The sequence below is a fragment of the Natator depressus genome, chromosome 2 (genome assembly GCF_965152275.1).
Source record: "Natator depressus isolate rNatDep1 chromosome 2, rNatDep2.hap1, whole genome shotgun sequence".
NCBI lineage: Eukaryota > Metazoa > Chordata > Testudines > Cheloniidae > Natator > Natator depressus.
Window position 1 is genome coordinate 120,999,127 of NC_134235.1, and position 18,879 is coordinate 121,018,005.

At 41.8% G+C, this 18,879-nt stretch overlaps 1 protein-coding gene across 1 annotated transcript in view; it reads left to right on the plus strand.

The window, feature by feature from the left end:
• Positions 1-18,879, plus strand: part of DROSHA (drosha ribonuclease III) — a 105,182-nt gene that overhangs the window by 78,249 nt on the left and 8,054 nt on the right. The window contains exons 23-27 of the mRNA XM_074944984.1: positions 1,225-1,295; positions 2,994-3,038; positions 5,731-5,888; positions 6,839-6,944; positions 11,236-11,377. Of these exons, the coding sequence (XP_074801085.1) occupies positions 1,225-1,295; positions 2,994-3,038; positions 5,731-5,888; positions 6,839-6,944; positions 11,236-11,377 (522 nt within the window). The remainder of the gene's footprint in view (positions 1-1,224; positions 1,296-2,993; positions 3,039-5,730; positions 5,889-6,838; positions 6,945-11,235; positions 11,378-18,879) is intronic.

Sequence of the window (18,879 nt, forward strand, 5' to 3'; positions counted from 1 at the left end):
GGTCTTACCCACTACTCTGGGTCCCAGCCAGGGACCCTGTGAACAGCAGTCTCACACTCCTCTCTTTAACTCCTTCAGTTAGCTGCTACTGTTTTTCTTGGGCATTTTCCCACTGGATCTCTTTCCTTTCACCCATTACTTTAAGATTACAGTTCTCCGGTCTACTCTCTCCTTGCAGAAAGCAAAATGCAGCCAGAACTCAACTTCTGGTAAACTCTCAGGCCCTGTAGTCAGAGCAGAGCACCCTTCCTTGCTACTCAAGTCACAGCTAGGAACTGACTTGCTAAGCCCCTGCAGCTCCTTTTAACTAAGCCAGCTGGCCTTTGATTGGCTGCGTCTTGTGAGGCCTCCCTAAGAAGGCCTGGAGGACCCACCTTTTGCTGTTTTTCTCCTGGGGCAGTGTGTAGCAGGGCCATGGGTCTCAAGCACGGGACCTTGAAGAGCCAGGTACACCTGTTACACTGTACAATATAAGAAAGATTTCCCCCATGATCCCAAATCAAAAGGTTTGTTTCCATCTAAATCCACTAAAGGACCCAAAATATCAGTTAAACGTCATTCCTATATAAAATTGCGACAAGGTCCTAACAGTACCGGTGCTCAGAACTATGATATAAGTAATTTAAAAAAACAGTAGTATTCAACACCCCATTAAACCTAACTCCAAATAAAAACCCCCTACACTGATGTCAATTTGGGAAATAATATATTATTCGGTGGGGGGGGGGGGCGGGGAGTACTGATGGGTTTCGAATGTTGAGAGTAGTTCTGGCAAAGATTTACGCAAGATATGGGACAAAATAAATTCCCTGGCTGCTGTAAGTTATTTCTTGGTTATAAATGTTCACATATCCAGTGTTTGAGAGAATTTTAAGTAGCTGGTTACTTGAAAACAACTATAAACACAGGATTACTTCCAGCCTAATGCTATTAAAGTTCATTGTTCTGGCATACCACTTTGTATCATTGATGTAACTTGTTAGGATTCTAAGAATTTTTTTCTCGTTTTATACTGTTGATTTGATTCTCTTTACATTTCGCAGAAAATTTCATTTTGCACTTTAATTTCAAAGAGAGAGAAACTTGTGGTTTCCACAATTGCTGTTACCACAATTGCTGTTTCCTTTTTGGGGGTGGGGGAGGGGGTGATTCATAGTCTCTATTTTGTACTTTTCTGAATACTAGTGCATTTTTACCCTATTGTATATTGTTTCTTCCATATAGGAGCTGTTTACCTGGAGGGAAGCCTAGAAGAAGCCAAACACTTATTTGGACGTTTACTCTTTAATGACACGGTATTTGTTTTCCTGTTGGCTGAGTTACTTTTAAAAAACTTTTTATTTATTTACATGTTAATTTTGTCAGTTTAATTAAAACCACAATTTTTTATATTTGATGGTTGGGGTAGAATATACTACATCTGTTTTTTTTTAGTTTAAAGGTCATGAAAACAGCATTTTATGATACTGAGTTGTAAACAGAGTAACATTAATTTGATTCTGTTAGCTCATTGGCTTACATGAAGAAGAGCAGATACAGTAGTGCATGAATCTTGTAGAACTCCATTTCAACAGTTATTACAAATAGTAGAAGTCTGTGCGATGGATTTAAATGTTGCAATTTAGCTGCTGATCTTTGTGGGGGTGAATAAAGTTCTAAATGATAGAATTTCTAGGGGAGGGTGTTAATTAGGAAATTACATTTTTTAAAAGTATATTAAAAGTACATTGTAATTCAGAGGGAACCCTTAATTCTGGCATTTCCTAACTTTTGAGTGCTTGACCTGGCAACTTCAACATTCATTTAATCTAGGGTTGGTTTTTGTTTTTATGTAAAGAGTAAATAAAATAGGGAATATATGATTATGTAAAATAAAGATTTTAACAGCGTAAGTATGAGATGGTCTTTTTATCCATGAGTTGTGCGGACCTAAATGAGTTATGCAACTCATGGGAAATGAATTCCGATAAAACTTTTAAACCACATCATACCATCATGTATTCAGTATATGCCATGTATGTAAAACAAACATTGTTTTAGAGGCATTAAAAATGTATTGGGTCTATTTTCTGTAGCCCTCCAAGTGTTAAAGCTAGGTGTTTCAACCACCATCAGACCAACTACACAGTTAAAGTCTGTTCCATATTGGCTATGTAGAAGGCCAGTGAGGATTGACATTTGCTGATTTTTTGTTGTTGTTGTTGTTCCTTTATATGTTTTTAAGATGTTTAATTGAGCACCATGGATGTGTGCACATCACTAGCCTATGTAACCACACATTCTCATTACCCTTACCCTCTTCCTCCTTCTCATTGTTTGGCGCAGACTTGTGCTTTTTGCACAACTGGCTTGTAAGCCTTTTGGAGTAGGGACTGGGTCATCTTACACATTCAAAAAGTACTGAGCATTTGGATGATGGGGCATGTAAGGCACTAGTGCATATAAATTATAGTTATACTACTGAAGAGACCACTAACGCGATGGCCAGGGAATTAATTAAATGATATTTTTCTTCTGTAAAGTCTCAAAGTCTGTGGAACAAAGTATGTTTGTGAGACATATAAGTATTTTGTGGCATATTGTATCTCAGTATTTACATGCTTCTGAATGTTGTAATGAATGAAGCCTACATGACCTAGAGTTTTAGTCTTGGCTTTTGGTCAATTTTAAACCTGCTGCGGAGCAGGTGGTGGGAAATAAAATTCGACCATTAGCTTCAACAAATATTTTTTTTACTTTTGTTTTTTAAACCATTTTTATTTGGTTCAAGGATTTTTCTGCCTCTTTGACACAAGCTCATTGGGAGAACTACCGGCAGCTTGAGTAGTGAATCCCCTATTTTAAAAATGAGATTGCTAGCACTATTGAATTTGCAATAAGCAGCGGCAGCGTCTGAAACAGTTCAGTATTTCAAGTAATGCCATCTTATTTAGAACTGTGGAATTTGTTAAATGACTCCCTTGAGCACTAACGGCATCTCTCAATGTTTGCAGGACCTACAGGAAGTATGGCTTAATTACCCACTACACCCACTCCAAGTAAGTGTGCCTCTGTCTATCATAAATTTCATAGCTCTATTTTATTTCTAAGGATGCTTTTCAGTGGCATTCAGCTGTGGTGATATCTTGGAATATTTAGTATCAAGTAGCCATATTGGCTGTTGTGAATTTTTGTAAATAACAAGCTTCCACCTCATGGCCTGTGTTTAATATACGTGTGGATTTGTAGCAAGATAAATCTAGTGAGAAGTAACTTTGTCTTCCTCCTGTTTATCTATTATACCTAGAAAACTGGATACAAAAAACAATCTGTATACATATTTTATTGACCTCAGCATTTAGATCCTAACTTAATCATGGGAGGTCAAGGGGTTTGAATCAAATTGCTTAAAAACATATTGCTAATTTTTTTGCTCTCATATAGTATTGTTATTTTTAACAGTGATTCCAATAAGATTAATATTACATAGACACTTAAAGTGTTGGCAAGTCTGAAATTTAATCAGTCTCTTTTCTCATCTATTTAGAAAGTCAATGCGTGGTTAAAGTACTAGTTGAGAATGTGGGAGCCTTAGGTTCAAGTCCCTGCTCTGCCACAGACTTCCTGTGTGACCGTGGGCAAGTCACTTAAGCTCCCTGTGCCTCAGTTCTCCATCTGTAAAATGGGGATAATAGAACAGTTCTATCTCAAAGAGGTGTTGTGATGGTAATTATATTAAAGATTGCCAGGTGCTCAGATTCTATGGTGAAGGGAGCCATACAAGTACCATAGATAAACATTGCTGTGGTTCAGGGCAACTGTATCTGTGGTCCACCAAGGGCATCCACTCTAGGCTCCCGGCTCCTCAGCCATCACCTCTCTTGGTAGAGACCTGTGTCTCTTTCCCTCCTGAGTGGAGTTTTTCCAGGCTGCACAATTCGCTGCCTGCAGTAAGATGTTCCCAGCAAGTCACACAGCTTTGCTTTCTCGCCAGAGGCTATGAACAGCATAATGGTCTGCAGTTCTAAGTTACCACACAACTCTTCATAAGCAAGCATTTTCATTCTTAAGATGAAAGGGTTACAGAGAAAACATTAAAAACAATAAAAGAACCTACCCACATGTTAAAAAGCTTGCCAGACATCACTTCAGCTCCAACCTTGGGCTCTGGTAGCTGTCATTCCTTCAACTCCCACAACTGAGTTTTCCCCATTGTTAATGGAAATAGATTTTAGTTCCAGCCTTCCAAGGTGGCGATGCGAGCTCCTGAGAGAAGCTCTCCTCATTTTGTGTTTTTGTTTTGGGTTTGTTTGTTTTAACCTCTCTCTCTCTTTCTCCTGATCAGTGCTTCTGCATGGGTACAACTTACATTGGAGCTAGCGCCACCCATTTATTCACCATAGGTTATCACTAGTTATTTCTCTTTTCTGCCCCCACTCGTTTGGGATGAAGATTTCATTTCCTCTTTGGCCCAGACACTTCCTACATCCCCATTTGGCATTGATTTTCTCTGCTCTGGGCAGAGTCGGCCTGAAGAATACCATTGTAAATATTATTAGAAATGACCTTAACGTTGTCCTTGTTCCAAGAGTCCATTCTTGTCTGGCACATTGTTCAACAGAGTCCTTTGAACCTGCAGGTCTCACATCTGTCACATTTCTCCTCTCCCCCTTCCTACGCTCCCCTGAGAGGTTACATACAATCATAGCCCACAATAATACATAAACCATTCATTTAATACAGTGGATCCCAAAGATTCTTAAACTTAATTCATAAGGTCTCCCAAGGGTATGGCAGAAAATTGTCGTATCTGTCTCAGACATTTTATGCTTTCTACCTCTTTTGTCTCAGACATATTACTCTTTCTACCTGTTTTGTCCAAACCAAGTCCCTGATCTTTTGTGCAGAGTTCATTTGACTTCACTGAGGTTCTTCTTGGGTGCAGGGTGTCCTCACACACAGATCTAAGGACAAGGACCCAAATGCTTCATATATACTCTGAGGAGCTCTGAAATGGGATTATAGACTAAGTATTGCCAGTAGCTCAATGCTCATGAGTTATTTGTACAACAGCCCAGACTGGTGTGTACACAAGAGAGAAGTAAATAAACAAAAGTCTTAATGGAAGGAAATTTCAGTTCCAGCTTTCCAAGTGCAAGCTCCTGAGAGCTCTCTCCCTTCTGAGGTGTTCTTTGTTTTGTTTTTTTTAACCTCTCCCTGTTGTGATCTGTGCTTCTGCATTGGTACAACTTACATTGGAGCTAGCGCCATCCATTTATTTCCCATAGGTTATCACTAGTTATTTCTCTTTCCTACTCCCACTTGTTTGGACTGAAAATTTAATTTCCTCTTTGGCCCAGAAATCACTTACTTCCCCACTTGGGCATTGATTCTCTCTGCTTTGGGGCAGTGTTGGCGTGAAGAATACCATTGTAAATATTATTAGAAATTACTTTAACATTGTCCTTTTAGATTTTGTATTTTAAAGCTTTGCCATTTCTTTCTGTTTTTAAAGAAAGTAGTAGGGTGGGCTTGTTTGGTTTTGTTTGCTTTTTGGTCTGCTTCTTGATTATCCAAGTGTCAGTCCAAGTGTGAGGTGGATGTTTGTGTATATACACAATGCACATTTCTGCTTTTCCCTCGCAAATGGTCAATGGTTTTCAAAGGATTTGCTGTTCTCAGAAAGGATCTTTTTTCTTTGAAATGTATACTGGCCTTCTATCATTAATTTGCATTTGTTATTATTTACAGCTGCAAGAATCCAACACTGATCGGCAACTTATCGAGACTTCCCCAGTTCTCCAGAAACTTACCGAGTTTGAGGAAGCAATTGGAGTCATTTTTACTCATGTTCGACTTCTGGCACGGGCCTTCACTTTGAGAACTGTGGGATTTAACCACCTGACTCTGTGAGTATAAAGCAGAATCCCACGTTGAACTATGCTAATCTTACTGTTGATTTCCTTAATAGTCCATACTTGTAATAAGAAACAACTATGTATGTTTAATGAAGGTCATGATCTAATAGTGCAACCTGAGATCATCAGAGAGCCTGGAATTGCTGCAACAGAGCATGACATTTTGCAGCATGTTAGCTGCCCCATTTTAACAGCACCATGTAACAGCATGGATTGGATTACAAGAGGAAGCATTCATGAGAGATATGTTCATGTGAGGGGTTCATAAATGGCAAGAGGAAAGTCACAGCTCAAAATGCTATAAGTTCTTCATCCCTGATGCAGTAATGCTACATGTTCACATGGACGTGATGTGGGAAAAATAAACCCAGGCTTTTGGGAGCGAGGACTGTCTTTTTGTTCTGTGTTTGTACAGGCACTAGCACAGTGGGGTACTGGTCCATGTCTGAGGTTCCTAGGTACATCCACAATATAAATAATAGAGTAATACCTGGTGACACCCAATCCTGATCCTTTAACTAGTCGTATATGGGGAAACTGTTGATCCATTGAAATCAACACGCACAGCAGTTTATTTGCATGCAAAAATTGTAGTATTGGGACCTTATTCCTGATAAATTTAGCACCAACCTGTACCCCCCAGTTAGTCCCACATCTGTGGTCTAGTAATTTTGTTTAACGGTAACTACCTCATTTGCTTTCTCCAGAAAGTCAACGTACAGCAATAAAGAATTGTTTTCATCACATCTAGTTAATACCAGAAAATTGTGTTAAATGTGTTTTAAAATGAATTCATTTAATACAGTGGACCCCAATTCATTAAAAATGAATTCATTTAATACTGTGGACACTTGCTTTTAAATTACTGTATCTTTAAATTTGCATGTTTTTTTCCCCCTGACTGCTTATTGAGCTTGCCACATTGATGTTTCCTTTTTCAGAGGCCACAATCAGAGGATGGAATTCCTGGGTGACTCCATAATGCAATTGGTAGCCACTGAGTACTTATTCATACATTTCCCTGATCATCACGAAGGGCACTTAACGGTGAGAATGCCTTTGGTCATGCTGTCCGGGAGAGCAAATGTGGGACAGAAACAAAAATTATAAGAGAAGCTACTTAGTGACTTATTCTGGATTTGATTAGTGACAGAAACCTCAGGCCCCCTGTTCTGAATAAATCTCTAATTCAAATATGTGAATCCTGTAATGGACAGGAAATGTCGATTTGTGAAGCCAGTGCAATAATATTTCTTCCCTCTGTAAAATGGCTCTATAGTGGTCGTAATCACACTGATGATCTCGGTGTATCTGAGACCCAGGTAGTGCTTTTTTAACACAGTGTTTGAAAGGGTGTTTGTTAGACAGACATCTCACATGAGTTTTTATTCATGTCTACTGGGCTACTGAGTCAACTATTTTTCCATTTTCTGTGGTTGTCACTTTGAGGTGTTTTGATTTCCTCCCAGACATTACAATTTATTTTATCCTGGTCTGTCCATTATTCTCAGGCTAGAGCTGCCATAACAGTTTTTGGATTTAATTTTAAAAATAGTTGTAACAATTTATTTTTGATTCCCATAGTTTACCAGCATATCCTGCATAGGAACCATTTTGGGCCTTTGAGCACCTTACAGCATTCTAAGTGCAGTTTTTGGTAGTTGGTGTTTCAATAGATAGCCTTGCAGATTGGTAGAGTACTTGAATGTAGATGGTTATCTGTGGGCTGATTATTTGTGGAGAAGAGAATTATATTGCAGAATTTTCTCAAACATTAGTTGTAATACAAAATAAAAAAAGAACACTGCAAATTATCGGGACTGTCAAGTGTAAAATTTCCTGTTTAGCCAGAGGATTGCTGAGAAGTTTCAGAGATGTTAAGATGAGTTTTCTCAGGCTTTAATGTAAGGGATGGAGATGCAGAATCTTTAACAAAGACATTTTTTAAAATATGTTTCTCAGGCATTTGAGTTACAGATGTTTACAGAAAGAACCCCCCTCCCAAAAGTAAACAGTCTAAATAAAAATCATTTTTATTCCTTTATCAAGTTTCATGTAAAATATATGTCATCCATACGTTCATCCAGGAAATTCAGATTTAATAAGGCCTGAATTTCTAATGTAAAAAAATATCTTTTCAGTCCAGTTTTAGTCATCAAAAATAATTTTAACAAAAGGTGGGGGGGAAGGGCACAAACACAATTTTTTTTTCCTTTGCAGGTCACCTTTAAAAACGTAGGCATCAGTGCAAATATAGTATGATCAGTCTCTCAAGAACTGTTTGGCAGGAAGGGTATAGAGCAGTGGTTCTCAACCTATTGACCATTGTGGGCTGCTTATGCAGCTCTCTATGTGTTATGTGGGCCACATCCACATAATATACATACTGCCTGTATGGCCCTGAGGCTGTCACACGGGCTGCAGCTGTGTGCAGATTGGGCTGCAAGTGGCCCACAGGCTGCGGGTTGAGAACCGCTGGTATGGAGTGTTACTGTATAATTAATGGCTTTAAATCCTCAGGACAATGAGCAGCATAGTTTAGTGTTGTTTAATTTAGTCATAAGTGATCTGGAAAGTGGAACTAGTTACATGTTGTCCAAGTTTGTAGATGAAGCTACAAAGCTAGGACCTGAACAATTGAGATAATTGTCTTTTCATCAATTTAAATTTGAATGAGATTTGAGAGGTAGTTGGAGTGGTGGTAAGTAACTTGGAGAGAACCAGCTATATCTGTCTGTCTGTCTATTGATCCTCATTTAGGAACACATTTCCATTTAAAGTAATTATGGTGTATGCACATACTACTATATCTGGAGTTTGTGCACATCGTTGGTCACGGAAGTCAAGGTAATGGTAAATGTTCAGATGAGGGCAGCAAAACTGATTCTCAATGTAAAGTGGTTGTTTATGAAGAAGTTAGTCATATATATCTTGAGAAAAGGGAAACAGAGAAGAAATTTTTATGAATGCTTTCAGATACCTTGTCCCGTTAGCTATGTTCTACCAAGGGTTTAAACGTGTAGCTGAAGTTTCAGAAAGAATGGTTTAAGTTAGAAGTTAGGAAAGGCTTCTTGTCCACAACAGTCCTACCTGCCAGTAATTCTGGGTGAACACAGAAGTGTCAGACAAAATTAACTATATGTCTGGAATTAACTCCAGCTGAGTGTAGTTGCTGAAGTGTAGGTGACACCTTCCATAATGGAGTAGATTGGGTTCTCAGCCTGGAAGTCGCGATGGGTGGGGTTTGGGGTGTTGCATTGACTCTGTTGTTCCCATATTACTAAAGTGTATCAGGGTCCCCATTAGATTCTGGCTACATGGGAGGCAGGTCCTTGTATGGAAAAGTGGACTAGATGGACCACTGGTTCTTTCCATCTTCAAGATACATGTATTGTATATATTATTAGTATTTATTAATTGCATTACCATAGCTCCTAGGATCCCCATTCATGGACTAGGACTCCATTGTGCTAGGTGCTGTACAAACACAGAATAAGAAGATGATCCCTGCCCTAAAAAGCCTACAGTATTATAGCAAGCAGCAATTTACATGTCATGGCTGCTCAGCACTCTGGTCTCCTAGGTTTTATGTTGTAGTTAGGTAAGGTTTTGTTTTGTTTTGGGACTTGGGTGTCTGTTGGAAGTGGATGAGTAGGTGGACAGGCATGGAGAGGAATTAGGAAGGGAGGGAGCGATACGCTGATTTTGCAGTCAGCCTAGTTTATTAAGATCAAGTTGTGAGTGTCTGCTTCATACATCATTGCCAAAAAAATCATGACCATACTGTTCTTTATTTATCTATTGTCAGAGATGAAATATCAAGTACTGAGAATAAATCTTGATTTTCATAAGCTCAGTTGGCACAATGGACCCAGGTAGCATAAAACTTTTGTCTAATAAGCTGAGCAAATGTGACATGGAACTCAAAAAGGGAGCAATGTGTGCTTATGCAATCTCTCCGCCCCGGGTGGCTTGGATTGTTTGTTTTGTTTTTCTTTAAGAAAGTGACTCTCTTTACTCATAGACTTTAAGGTCAGAAGAGATCATTTTGATCCTCTAGTCTGACCTCCTGCACATTGCAGGCCACAGAACCTCACCCACCCACTCCTGTAATAGACCCCTAACCTTTGGCTGAGTTACTGAAGTCCTCCAAGAAAAAGGCTTACGCTCTTTTTAGTCACGCTTTTCCATTTTGAAACTCCTTAACTTCAATAATTAGGAGATACTCAAGCTGAATGAAAACCCCAAACCACGTTTAAGATGTCTGTAAAGCTTTTATGTCTTCTGCAGAGCTCCATACTTACCATGTCTACATTACCACTGTAACCAAAGCAGGAGACTCCGTTAAAATACAGTTGTCTCCTCACTTAGTTACAAACCAGTGGCCGTGTACTGTAGCAGTCAGAGCCAGATCCCTCAGCTGACATAAATCAGCTTGGCTCCACTGACTTCAAAACTATGCTTTATACCAACTGGATATCTGGCCAGGAATGTCCATCTCTTATCCTTCCTTTCCCTCCCAGCCCCAAACGAATGGAATTATGAACCAGGTTTGCTAGTTGTGTAGTAGTGGTCTTCCTTGCTTTAACATAGAGAAGATCTTTGTTTTTAAGCATGGGTACAAATATTCTTACACTTTGGATGTACTCCGTGTGTATGGATTTCAGGATATGGTGCTTGTCTGTCTATATTTTCTATGGTAAAACACGTTTAGATTTTGTTAGGCTATATACCGCCAGCAAAATAAATACAAGAAGTGGAGTGATGGGGAGAGGGCATTTGTTTTTAAAGAGGACCGCCTCCAAAATTTTTAAATGTAATGCAGGATTATGGGAACTGCACCTTCTTTCTAAGCAGGAGGATCTCTCAGAATCCTCCATCAGCATGATTGTGCACTTCTTCCTGCACTGCTATATCACCTGGGCACCAACAGCACAATAAAACTGACTAATGCACACAGTCCTAGTCAGTCTCATGCTGCTCTCCTACCAGTGGTACTGGAGCACCGTACTTAACCATTTTTAGTTGTTTCTGGTAACACCCATGAAGCCATCCCTGTAATATCTGAGCTTCCAAATCACCCTCTTCCTTACCATCAGATGGAATGGAACAAGGGAGACAGACAGTAGAAAGAAGGGACAATGAAACAAAAGTTGGATCAGAAACAAAAGGAGACTCTCCAGTGATAGGCTGGGTGTACAAACACCAGCAGAAATCAGAATGTGCTGAGAAGAAAAATGCAGTAAACTCATGGGGACAGAGACCTAACAAGCTGCTTTATTCTTATAGTTTAACATTATCTAATGTTAAAACTGGGTGGAACTCTTTGTGGTTTCAGTTGTTGCGAAGCTCATTGGTGAACAACAGGACACAGGCCAAAGTAGCGGAAGAGCTGGGTATGCAGGAATTTGCCATCACTAACGACAAGACGAAGAGACCTGTGGCTCTTCGGACTAAGACTCTGGCTGATCTCTTGGAGTGTGAGTGCCAATATGGGATCTTAATCAGACTGTTAACAGAATACTTAATTACTTAATTAAATATTTAATACTTAAAAAGTAAAAGCATGTGAAAAAATAGGGAAAGCTTCTTTGTGACTACATTGAATAAGCATATTGAAACAGTATGGAGATAAAGGCCCTCATTCTACAAGGTATTTAAACAGCCTGTTTTTCCCCAGGACTTGTTTAATAATTCCATTTAAAAAGAAGTATTATTTTAAAATACATGTTTTAACTAAGGTTTTTGGTTGGATTTTGCTATTTTCAGATTGATACTTCTTCAAGTGATGGTCCGTACGTGTATTCCACACTTCGGTACACATGCATGCTATGCGCCCAACTCAAGAAATTCTTCAAAGCAGTGTCTGTTGGCCCGCACATGCACAGTAGCTCTCCTTGTGCTCCCAACTAAGGGTATAATAGGCAGTGTGAGTTGACACATCTCCAGTTGCTTCTTACCACTACATGGCCTGAGTCAGTATTATGTCCTCCTTCACATCATTTCATTACCTATCAAGAAAACATTTGTAAACAGTTATATTTTTAGATTAGTAGTAAAGAAGTTTATAGTATAGTGTATTTCTCCCTGTCAAGGTTCCTTCCCCACTCTGAACTTTAGGGTACAGATGTGGGGACCCGCATGAAAGACCCCCAAGCTTATTTCTACCAGCTTAGGTTAAAAACTTCCCCAAGGCACAAAGTCTTTGTCCTTGGATTAGGTAAAACACTGCCACCACCAAGTGTTTTAGACAAAGAACAGGGAAAGGACCACTTGGAGTTCCTATTTCCCCAAAATATCCCCCCAAGTCCTTACACCCCCTTTCCTGGGGAGGCTTGAGAATAAACAAGATGAGCACAAACCCCTTGGATTTTTAAGACCAAAAAAAACCAATCAGATTCTTAAAAATCAGAACTTTATTAGAAGAACAAAAAAAGATAGGAGAACAACTCTGTAAATCAGAATGGAAGATAATCTTACAGGCAGTCAGATTCAAAACATAGAGAATCCCTCTAGGCAAAACCTTAAGTTACAAAAAGACACAAAAATAGGAATACACATTTCCTCCAGCACAGCGAATTTACAAGCCAAAAAATGAAGAAAACCTAATGCATTTTCTAGCTAAATTACTTACTAACTCTATAGGAGTTGGAGAGCTTGCATCCTTGATCTGTTCCCGGCAAAAGGTATCACACAGAAAGACAAAAGCCTTTCTCCGACCCGCCCTCCAGATTTGAAAGTATCTTATCCCCTCATTGGTCATTTTGGGTCAGGTGTCAGCAAGGTTACCTTAGCTTCTTAACCCTTTAGAGGTGAAAGGATTTTGCCTCTGGCCAGGGGGGATTTTATAGCACTGTATACAGAAAGGTGGTTACCCTTCCTTTATATTTATGACACTCCCCGGTTGGGGAACCCCTCCCTGGCTCCAGAACTATGCCCAGCGTCCCAGTATTCAAGATTTGTGTCTCCTGCCCTTGATCCTTCTCCATCAGTGAAGAATATCAGCACTGCCTGTGCTGTCGGGGTGAGGTGCATCTCTCTGCAAAGTGCAATATCTGTTGCTCCTTCCCACCCAGAACTCAAGAAGCCCAGGAGCTTCACCTGATAGAGAAGACTATGAGGCACCTTTCCAATCTGGGCCAGGGAGACCCCCTGAACATTGGCCTCAACTGCCTAGCAGCACCTGTCCAAGCACGTGCCTTGGTGCACAGCCTTCAACGTGTAAATCCAAGGATTCTTTTTCCAGGGTTCCCCATGAGAGTAAAGGGCACTATCATCGATGCAAAAACATCTCCCCATTGAGGACTGTCTATAAGAAATGAGCTTCCTCCCCAGCCAGTCCAGGTCAGGTGAGACCTCACAAATGAAACCTAATGAACTGGCTCCATGAAGACCCCCAGATCAGAGGGCAAAATGGATAAAAAGTTCCGTTGATCACTTCAGTACCAAAATGCAAAGATAGACATTCACCGGTTCCATCTACGAGTGCTGGTCCGGCCCCATTGTTGGTAATGCTTCATCCATCTAAAGACCATCCAGTTGCTGCATATGCACTGGATCTATGGGAGCTCCTCGGACACCAGGGCGTACAGAGACTTGTATAACACCAGAGGATACATGTCCTTACTTGGGGGGAGGAGTCTACATCAGTATCCCAGGAATCATTTCACCTCCAACCATCCGGCAGGACTACTCTGGTACTGATGGCACCGCCACTACCTATGGAGCAGTTCTCTAATTCAGAGGAATCAGAGAAGATGGCCCCATTGATATCTCTGTAGAGACAGTTGAGCCCCAATAGACAGTCGAGAAGTTACACCCACCATTCCACTCGATACAACCCCCCTCGCCCTGGGACTGCTGTTACCAATTTCCTTAGGGTCCCCGACAACCGATTGACCCCTCTTTCTGGCCTTCTTGGTGTTTGTGGGATACACATGCCAGGCTTCCAGGCCCCTCTCAAGAGTCATATCGCTCCTCTCCCTCTTGCCAGCTGGTTCGTCCATGTGCGAGGAGGAAGAGGTGGAACAAGAGTGGCAGATACCAACATTCCGTTGGTTGTCTCTTCATCAACTCCAGATGAAGTGGTTGCTCTTTCTTCGCCTTCTCTGCTGAATGACCCTTGCCAATAGCAGGAGCTGTTACAAAGAATGTCCAGTGATCTACAGATCCTATTAGAGGAGGCCCAGAACTTTCAACATTGGCTCCTGGACATCATTCAGTCGCAGGGACTGAGTAAGGTGGCCATACCCATCAGCTAGAGTGGTATGGAATGGAACGCTACAGCATCCTGTTCCTTTTACACTGAAAAGGGCCGAGAGATGGTATTTTGTTCCTGCTAACTACCAAGCGTTGTTACAAAATACTATTTTAATACCTATTCCGGGCATCCAGACTTCACAAACAAGCTTCCCACAGAAGATAGGGCCCAATTTCAGTCTCTATTCAATGAGGGGAAGCTGGTGGCAAAGGTAGCCCTCCAGTCTGCAGTGGATGTGGCTGACACAGCTTCCAGAAGTTTGGCCACTCTTCTAGTTATAAGGAGGGATTCCTGGCTGCAATCATGAGGATTTCTTAGGGAGGTCCAGGACCTCCCTTCTGACAAATTGAATCTCTTCAGTGAGAAAATGAATGAGTCCCTGAACTCACTAAAAGATTTGAGATCAATTCTGCATTCCCTGGGGATTTATACCCTAACCTCCAGAAGGAAACATCAGAGGCAACCCTATAGAATGAGGCCTCTGCCACCTCATGCACAATATTACCAGCGCACAGCTGAACCACCATGCCAACACCAGAAGATTTAGAGACCTCGCTTCTCAGCCCCTTCTACTGCCACAGCCTCTAATCACTCTCAGCCAGGGGCCACTTTTGACGTATTGGTCAAGACCCACGTACCATCACTGATGCCAATCACCATGTCCCCTGTCATCTTTGGGGGCCGTCTCACACTCTTCGCCCACAACTGGAACAAGATCACTGTGGACAGTTGAGTTCTGGAGATTATCCATAGAGTCTGCAGAAATGCCATAGAGTTTCTTTCCGTCCCACCTCACACATCCCCTTCCTGGTCCCCCTTCGGGGATCATTCTCACAAGGTGATTCTTCAATGGGAAGCAGCTTCCCTCACTGAGGGGCAATAGAGCACATTCCATCTCATTACCATGAGAGAAGGTTTTATTCTCCGTTTTTCTTAATTCCCAAAAAAGACAGCGGGTGGAGACCCATCCTGGACCTTCAACAACTCATCTTTATTTGAAAGTGGAAGTTCTGGACAATTAGGCTGGCATCTATAATCCCCTCCCTTCAGGAAGGGATATGGTTCATGGCTCTCGATGTGAAGGATGCGTGTTTCCATGGACATTCAGCCATCACACAGGAAGTTCCTGCATTTTATGGTAGGCCAGGAGCACTTCCGTTTTTTGAGTCCTCCCCTTTGGGCTGGCTATGGCACCAAGAGTATTTACAAAGGTTTTCCTTATAGTGGTAGCCCAGATGAGATGCCAAGAATATATAGTATTTCCATACCTGGACGATAGGCTCCTGGTCTGATCTTGTCATGACGTCAAGTCATCATCAAGGTGTTTCATACGACTCTGAATCATAGAATCTCAGGGCTGGAAGGGACCTCAGGAGGTCATCTAGTCCAACCCCCCGCTCAAAGCAGGACCAATCCCCAGTTTTTACCCCAGATCCCTAACTGGCCCCCTCAAGGATTGAACTCACAACCCTGGGTTTAGCAGGCCAATGTTCAAACCACTGAGCTATCTTCCCCTCCCCCCAAAAGTTTATAATGTAGCTAGACAAAGGTGGGGAGAAATGTATGATACATAGAATCTCAGGGTTGGAAGGGACCTCAGGAGGTCATCTAGTCAACCCCCTGCTTAAAGCAGGACCAATCCCCAATTTTTGCCCCTGATCCCTAAATGGCCCCCTCAAGGACTGAACTCACAACCCTGGGTTTAGCAGGCCAATGCTCAAACCACTGAGCTATCCCTCCCACCTAAGTGTGTGCATAAATGAAGAAAAGTCTGTTCAGTTACCCACAAGGTCAATAAACTTTATAGGGGCAAGATTGGACTTGGATTTCACAAGATTGTTCCTCCATCAGAAAGATTTCATGCACTGAGCACCCTGATTTCACATAACCTGCAATCCGTGCACAAGTGCCTCTCACTGTTGGGCCTCATGGCTGCATGTACCTACATGACTCCTTTCACCAGACTCCATGTACAGTGCCTTCCAGCTCGGCTCCACTCAATTTGTCAACCAAGCAAGAAACACATCAACTCCTGGTCGTTCTTACCAGAGTTGTCATCTGACTTGGTGGTTGAACACGGAAAAGGTCATGGTGGGAGTTCCCTTCAGCCCTCCAACTCCCAGGGCCACCATTGTAATGGTTGTCTCCTTTCTGGGGTGGGCTGCTCATCTGGATAACCACACTGTTCAGGGTACTGGGATGCCACAAGAGGCCAGACTACATACAAACTTACTGAAACTGAGGGCGTGCAAGGCCTTTCTTCTGCATATACACTCACTCCATATTCAGATAATGTTGGACAATATCACCACTATATAAACAAACAGGGAGGAGTAAGATCTCATCCCCTCGGCCAGTAAGCCATCAGACTTTGGAACTGATGTGTCAGGAACTGTATCACAAAACAGGCCATGTGCCTTCCTGGAATTCACAACTCCCTTGGCAGACAAATGAAGCAGAAGTTTCTTGATAGACCATGAGTAGGAGATTCACGACACAGTTCTGAGCAAGATATTTACACAGTGGGTAACTCTGCTATTCAACTTCTTCGCATCCCAAACAAACAGAAAGCTCCCCCTATATTGCTCCAGGGGAGCCATGGGTTGAGATTCCCAAAGCAATGCTCTGCTGATGTCTTGGAGAAACAGCCTCTGATATGCCTTTCCTCCCAATTCCCTGCTTCCACAGGTCATAGGGAAGATAAGTCTCGACAGAGCCAACATCATTCTCCTATCACCTCATTGGCCCAGACAGTTCTGGTTCATGGAAGTTCTAACAATCTGTCTATTCTCAGATCTCCTAACCCACAGCAGGTGGAAGACCAAGGATCCCAATCCGGGCACACTGCATCTCATGGCCTTGTTTTTGGATGGGCATCAGAAATAGAATGCTCATGTTCAGCTCCCATTGAGGTGATCCTTTCAGCCTGTGCACAACTGCACTAACATTCTCCAGATATTTTAACCATTCCAGTTGTTCTAGACTATCTCCTATCCCTGAAGACTTCAGGTCTCTCTGTTAGTTTGCTACAAGTACACCTAGCAGCGATATTAGTCCCTTCCTCCCTCTGGTGGAAGGATGATCTCTCTTTACTAACCCAGCTACAGTACAAGTCATGAAAGCCCTGATCAGGACCTTCAGATTAGTGCTTAGACCTACCCCTCAATCTGATTCTAACCTTGCCCTGTCCAAGCTCACTAGTACGCCTTTCAAACCCAAGGTTCCTTCCCCACTCTGAACTCTAGGGTACAGATGTGGGGACCTGCATGAAAAAACCCCTAAGCTTATTTTTACCAGCTTAGGTTAAAACTTCCCCAAGGTATAAACTATTTTACCTTTTTCCCTTGGACTTTATTGCTGCCACCACCAAGCGTCTAACAAATATATAACAAGGAAAGAGCCAGCTTGGAAACGTCTTCCCCCCCAAAAAAATCCTTCCAAACCCTACACCGCCTTTCCTGGGGAAGGCTTGATAAAAATCCTCACCAATTTGCAAAGGTGAACACAGACCCAAACCCTTGGATCTTAAGAACAATGAAAAAACAATCAGGTTCTTAAAAGAAGAATTTTAATTGAAGAAAAAGTAAAAGAATCACCTCTGTAAAATCAGGATGGTAAATACCTTACAGGGTAATCAGATTCAAAACATAGAGAATCTCTCTAGGCAAAACCTTAAGTTACAAAAAGACACAAAAACAGGAATATACATTCCATTCAGCACAACTTATTTTATCAGCCATTTAAACAAAACAGAATCTGTAACGCCTGTCTAGCTAGATTACTTACTAAGTTCTAAGACTCCATTCCTTTTCTGTTCCCGACAAAAGCATCACACAGACAGAGAGAACCTTTGTTTCTCCCTCCCCCCCCTCCAGCTTTGGAAGTATCTTGTCTCCTCATTGGTCATTTTGGTGAGGTGCCAGCAAGGTTATCCTAGCTTCTTAACCCTTTACAGGTGAAAGGGTTTTTCCTCTGGCCAGGAGGGATTTAAAGGTGTTTACCCTTCCCTTTATATTTATGACAGCCCACCTGTCCATGAAGGTGGCATACTTAGTAGCTATCATGTCAGCTAGGTGGGTTGGCGAGCTTGGACCCTTCATGGTGGAACTTCCTTATACAGTGTTTCACAAAGAAAAGGTTTCTCTTCGACTGCACCCAAAGTTTCTCCCCAAGATTGTTTCTGAGTTCCACATCAATCAAACGATACTTACCTGTATTTTTCCCAAAACCCCATGCTTCCTCTGAAGACAGGAAACTTCAGTCTTTCAAAGTACAGTGTGCCCTGGTGTTCTGCCTGCAAAGAACCAAACCTATTAGGAAATCACCTCAACTCTTTTATCACCATAGCACAGCAGTCCCATGGGCAAGCCAGTTTCCTCCCAGAGAATTTCTAAGTGGGTCTCGGGATGCATCTTAGGGTGCTACAAGATAGTAAATATTCCTCCCCCTGGAGGGGGGAGCACAGGATACCTCCGTGGTATCCCTATCAGACATTCTGCTTCAGGACATCTGCAGAACAGCCACCTGGATTTCAATCCACATGTTTGCCGACACACTATGATCTACTCCATGCCTTGGCTACAGATGCAGTGGCGGGATTGGCAGTATTGCAAGCATCTTTGCTACAAGCCTCCTCACACCCATCTCCAGTCTAAACACTGCTTGCCAATCATCTGTGTGTGGAATACGCATAGGGACCATCACTCGAAGAAGTAGTGGAAG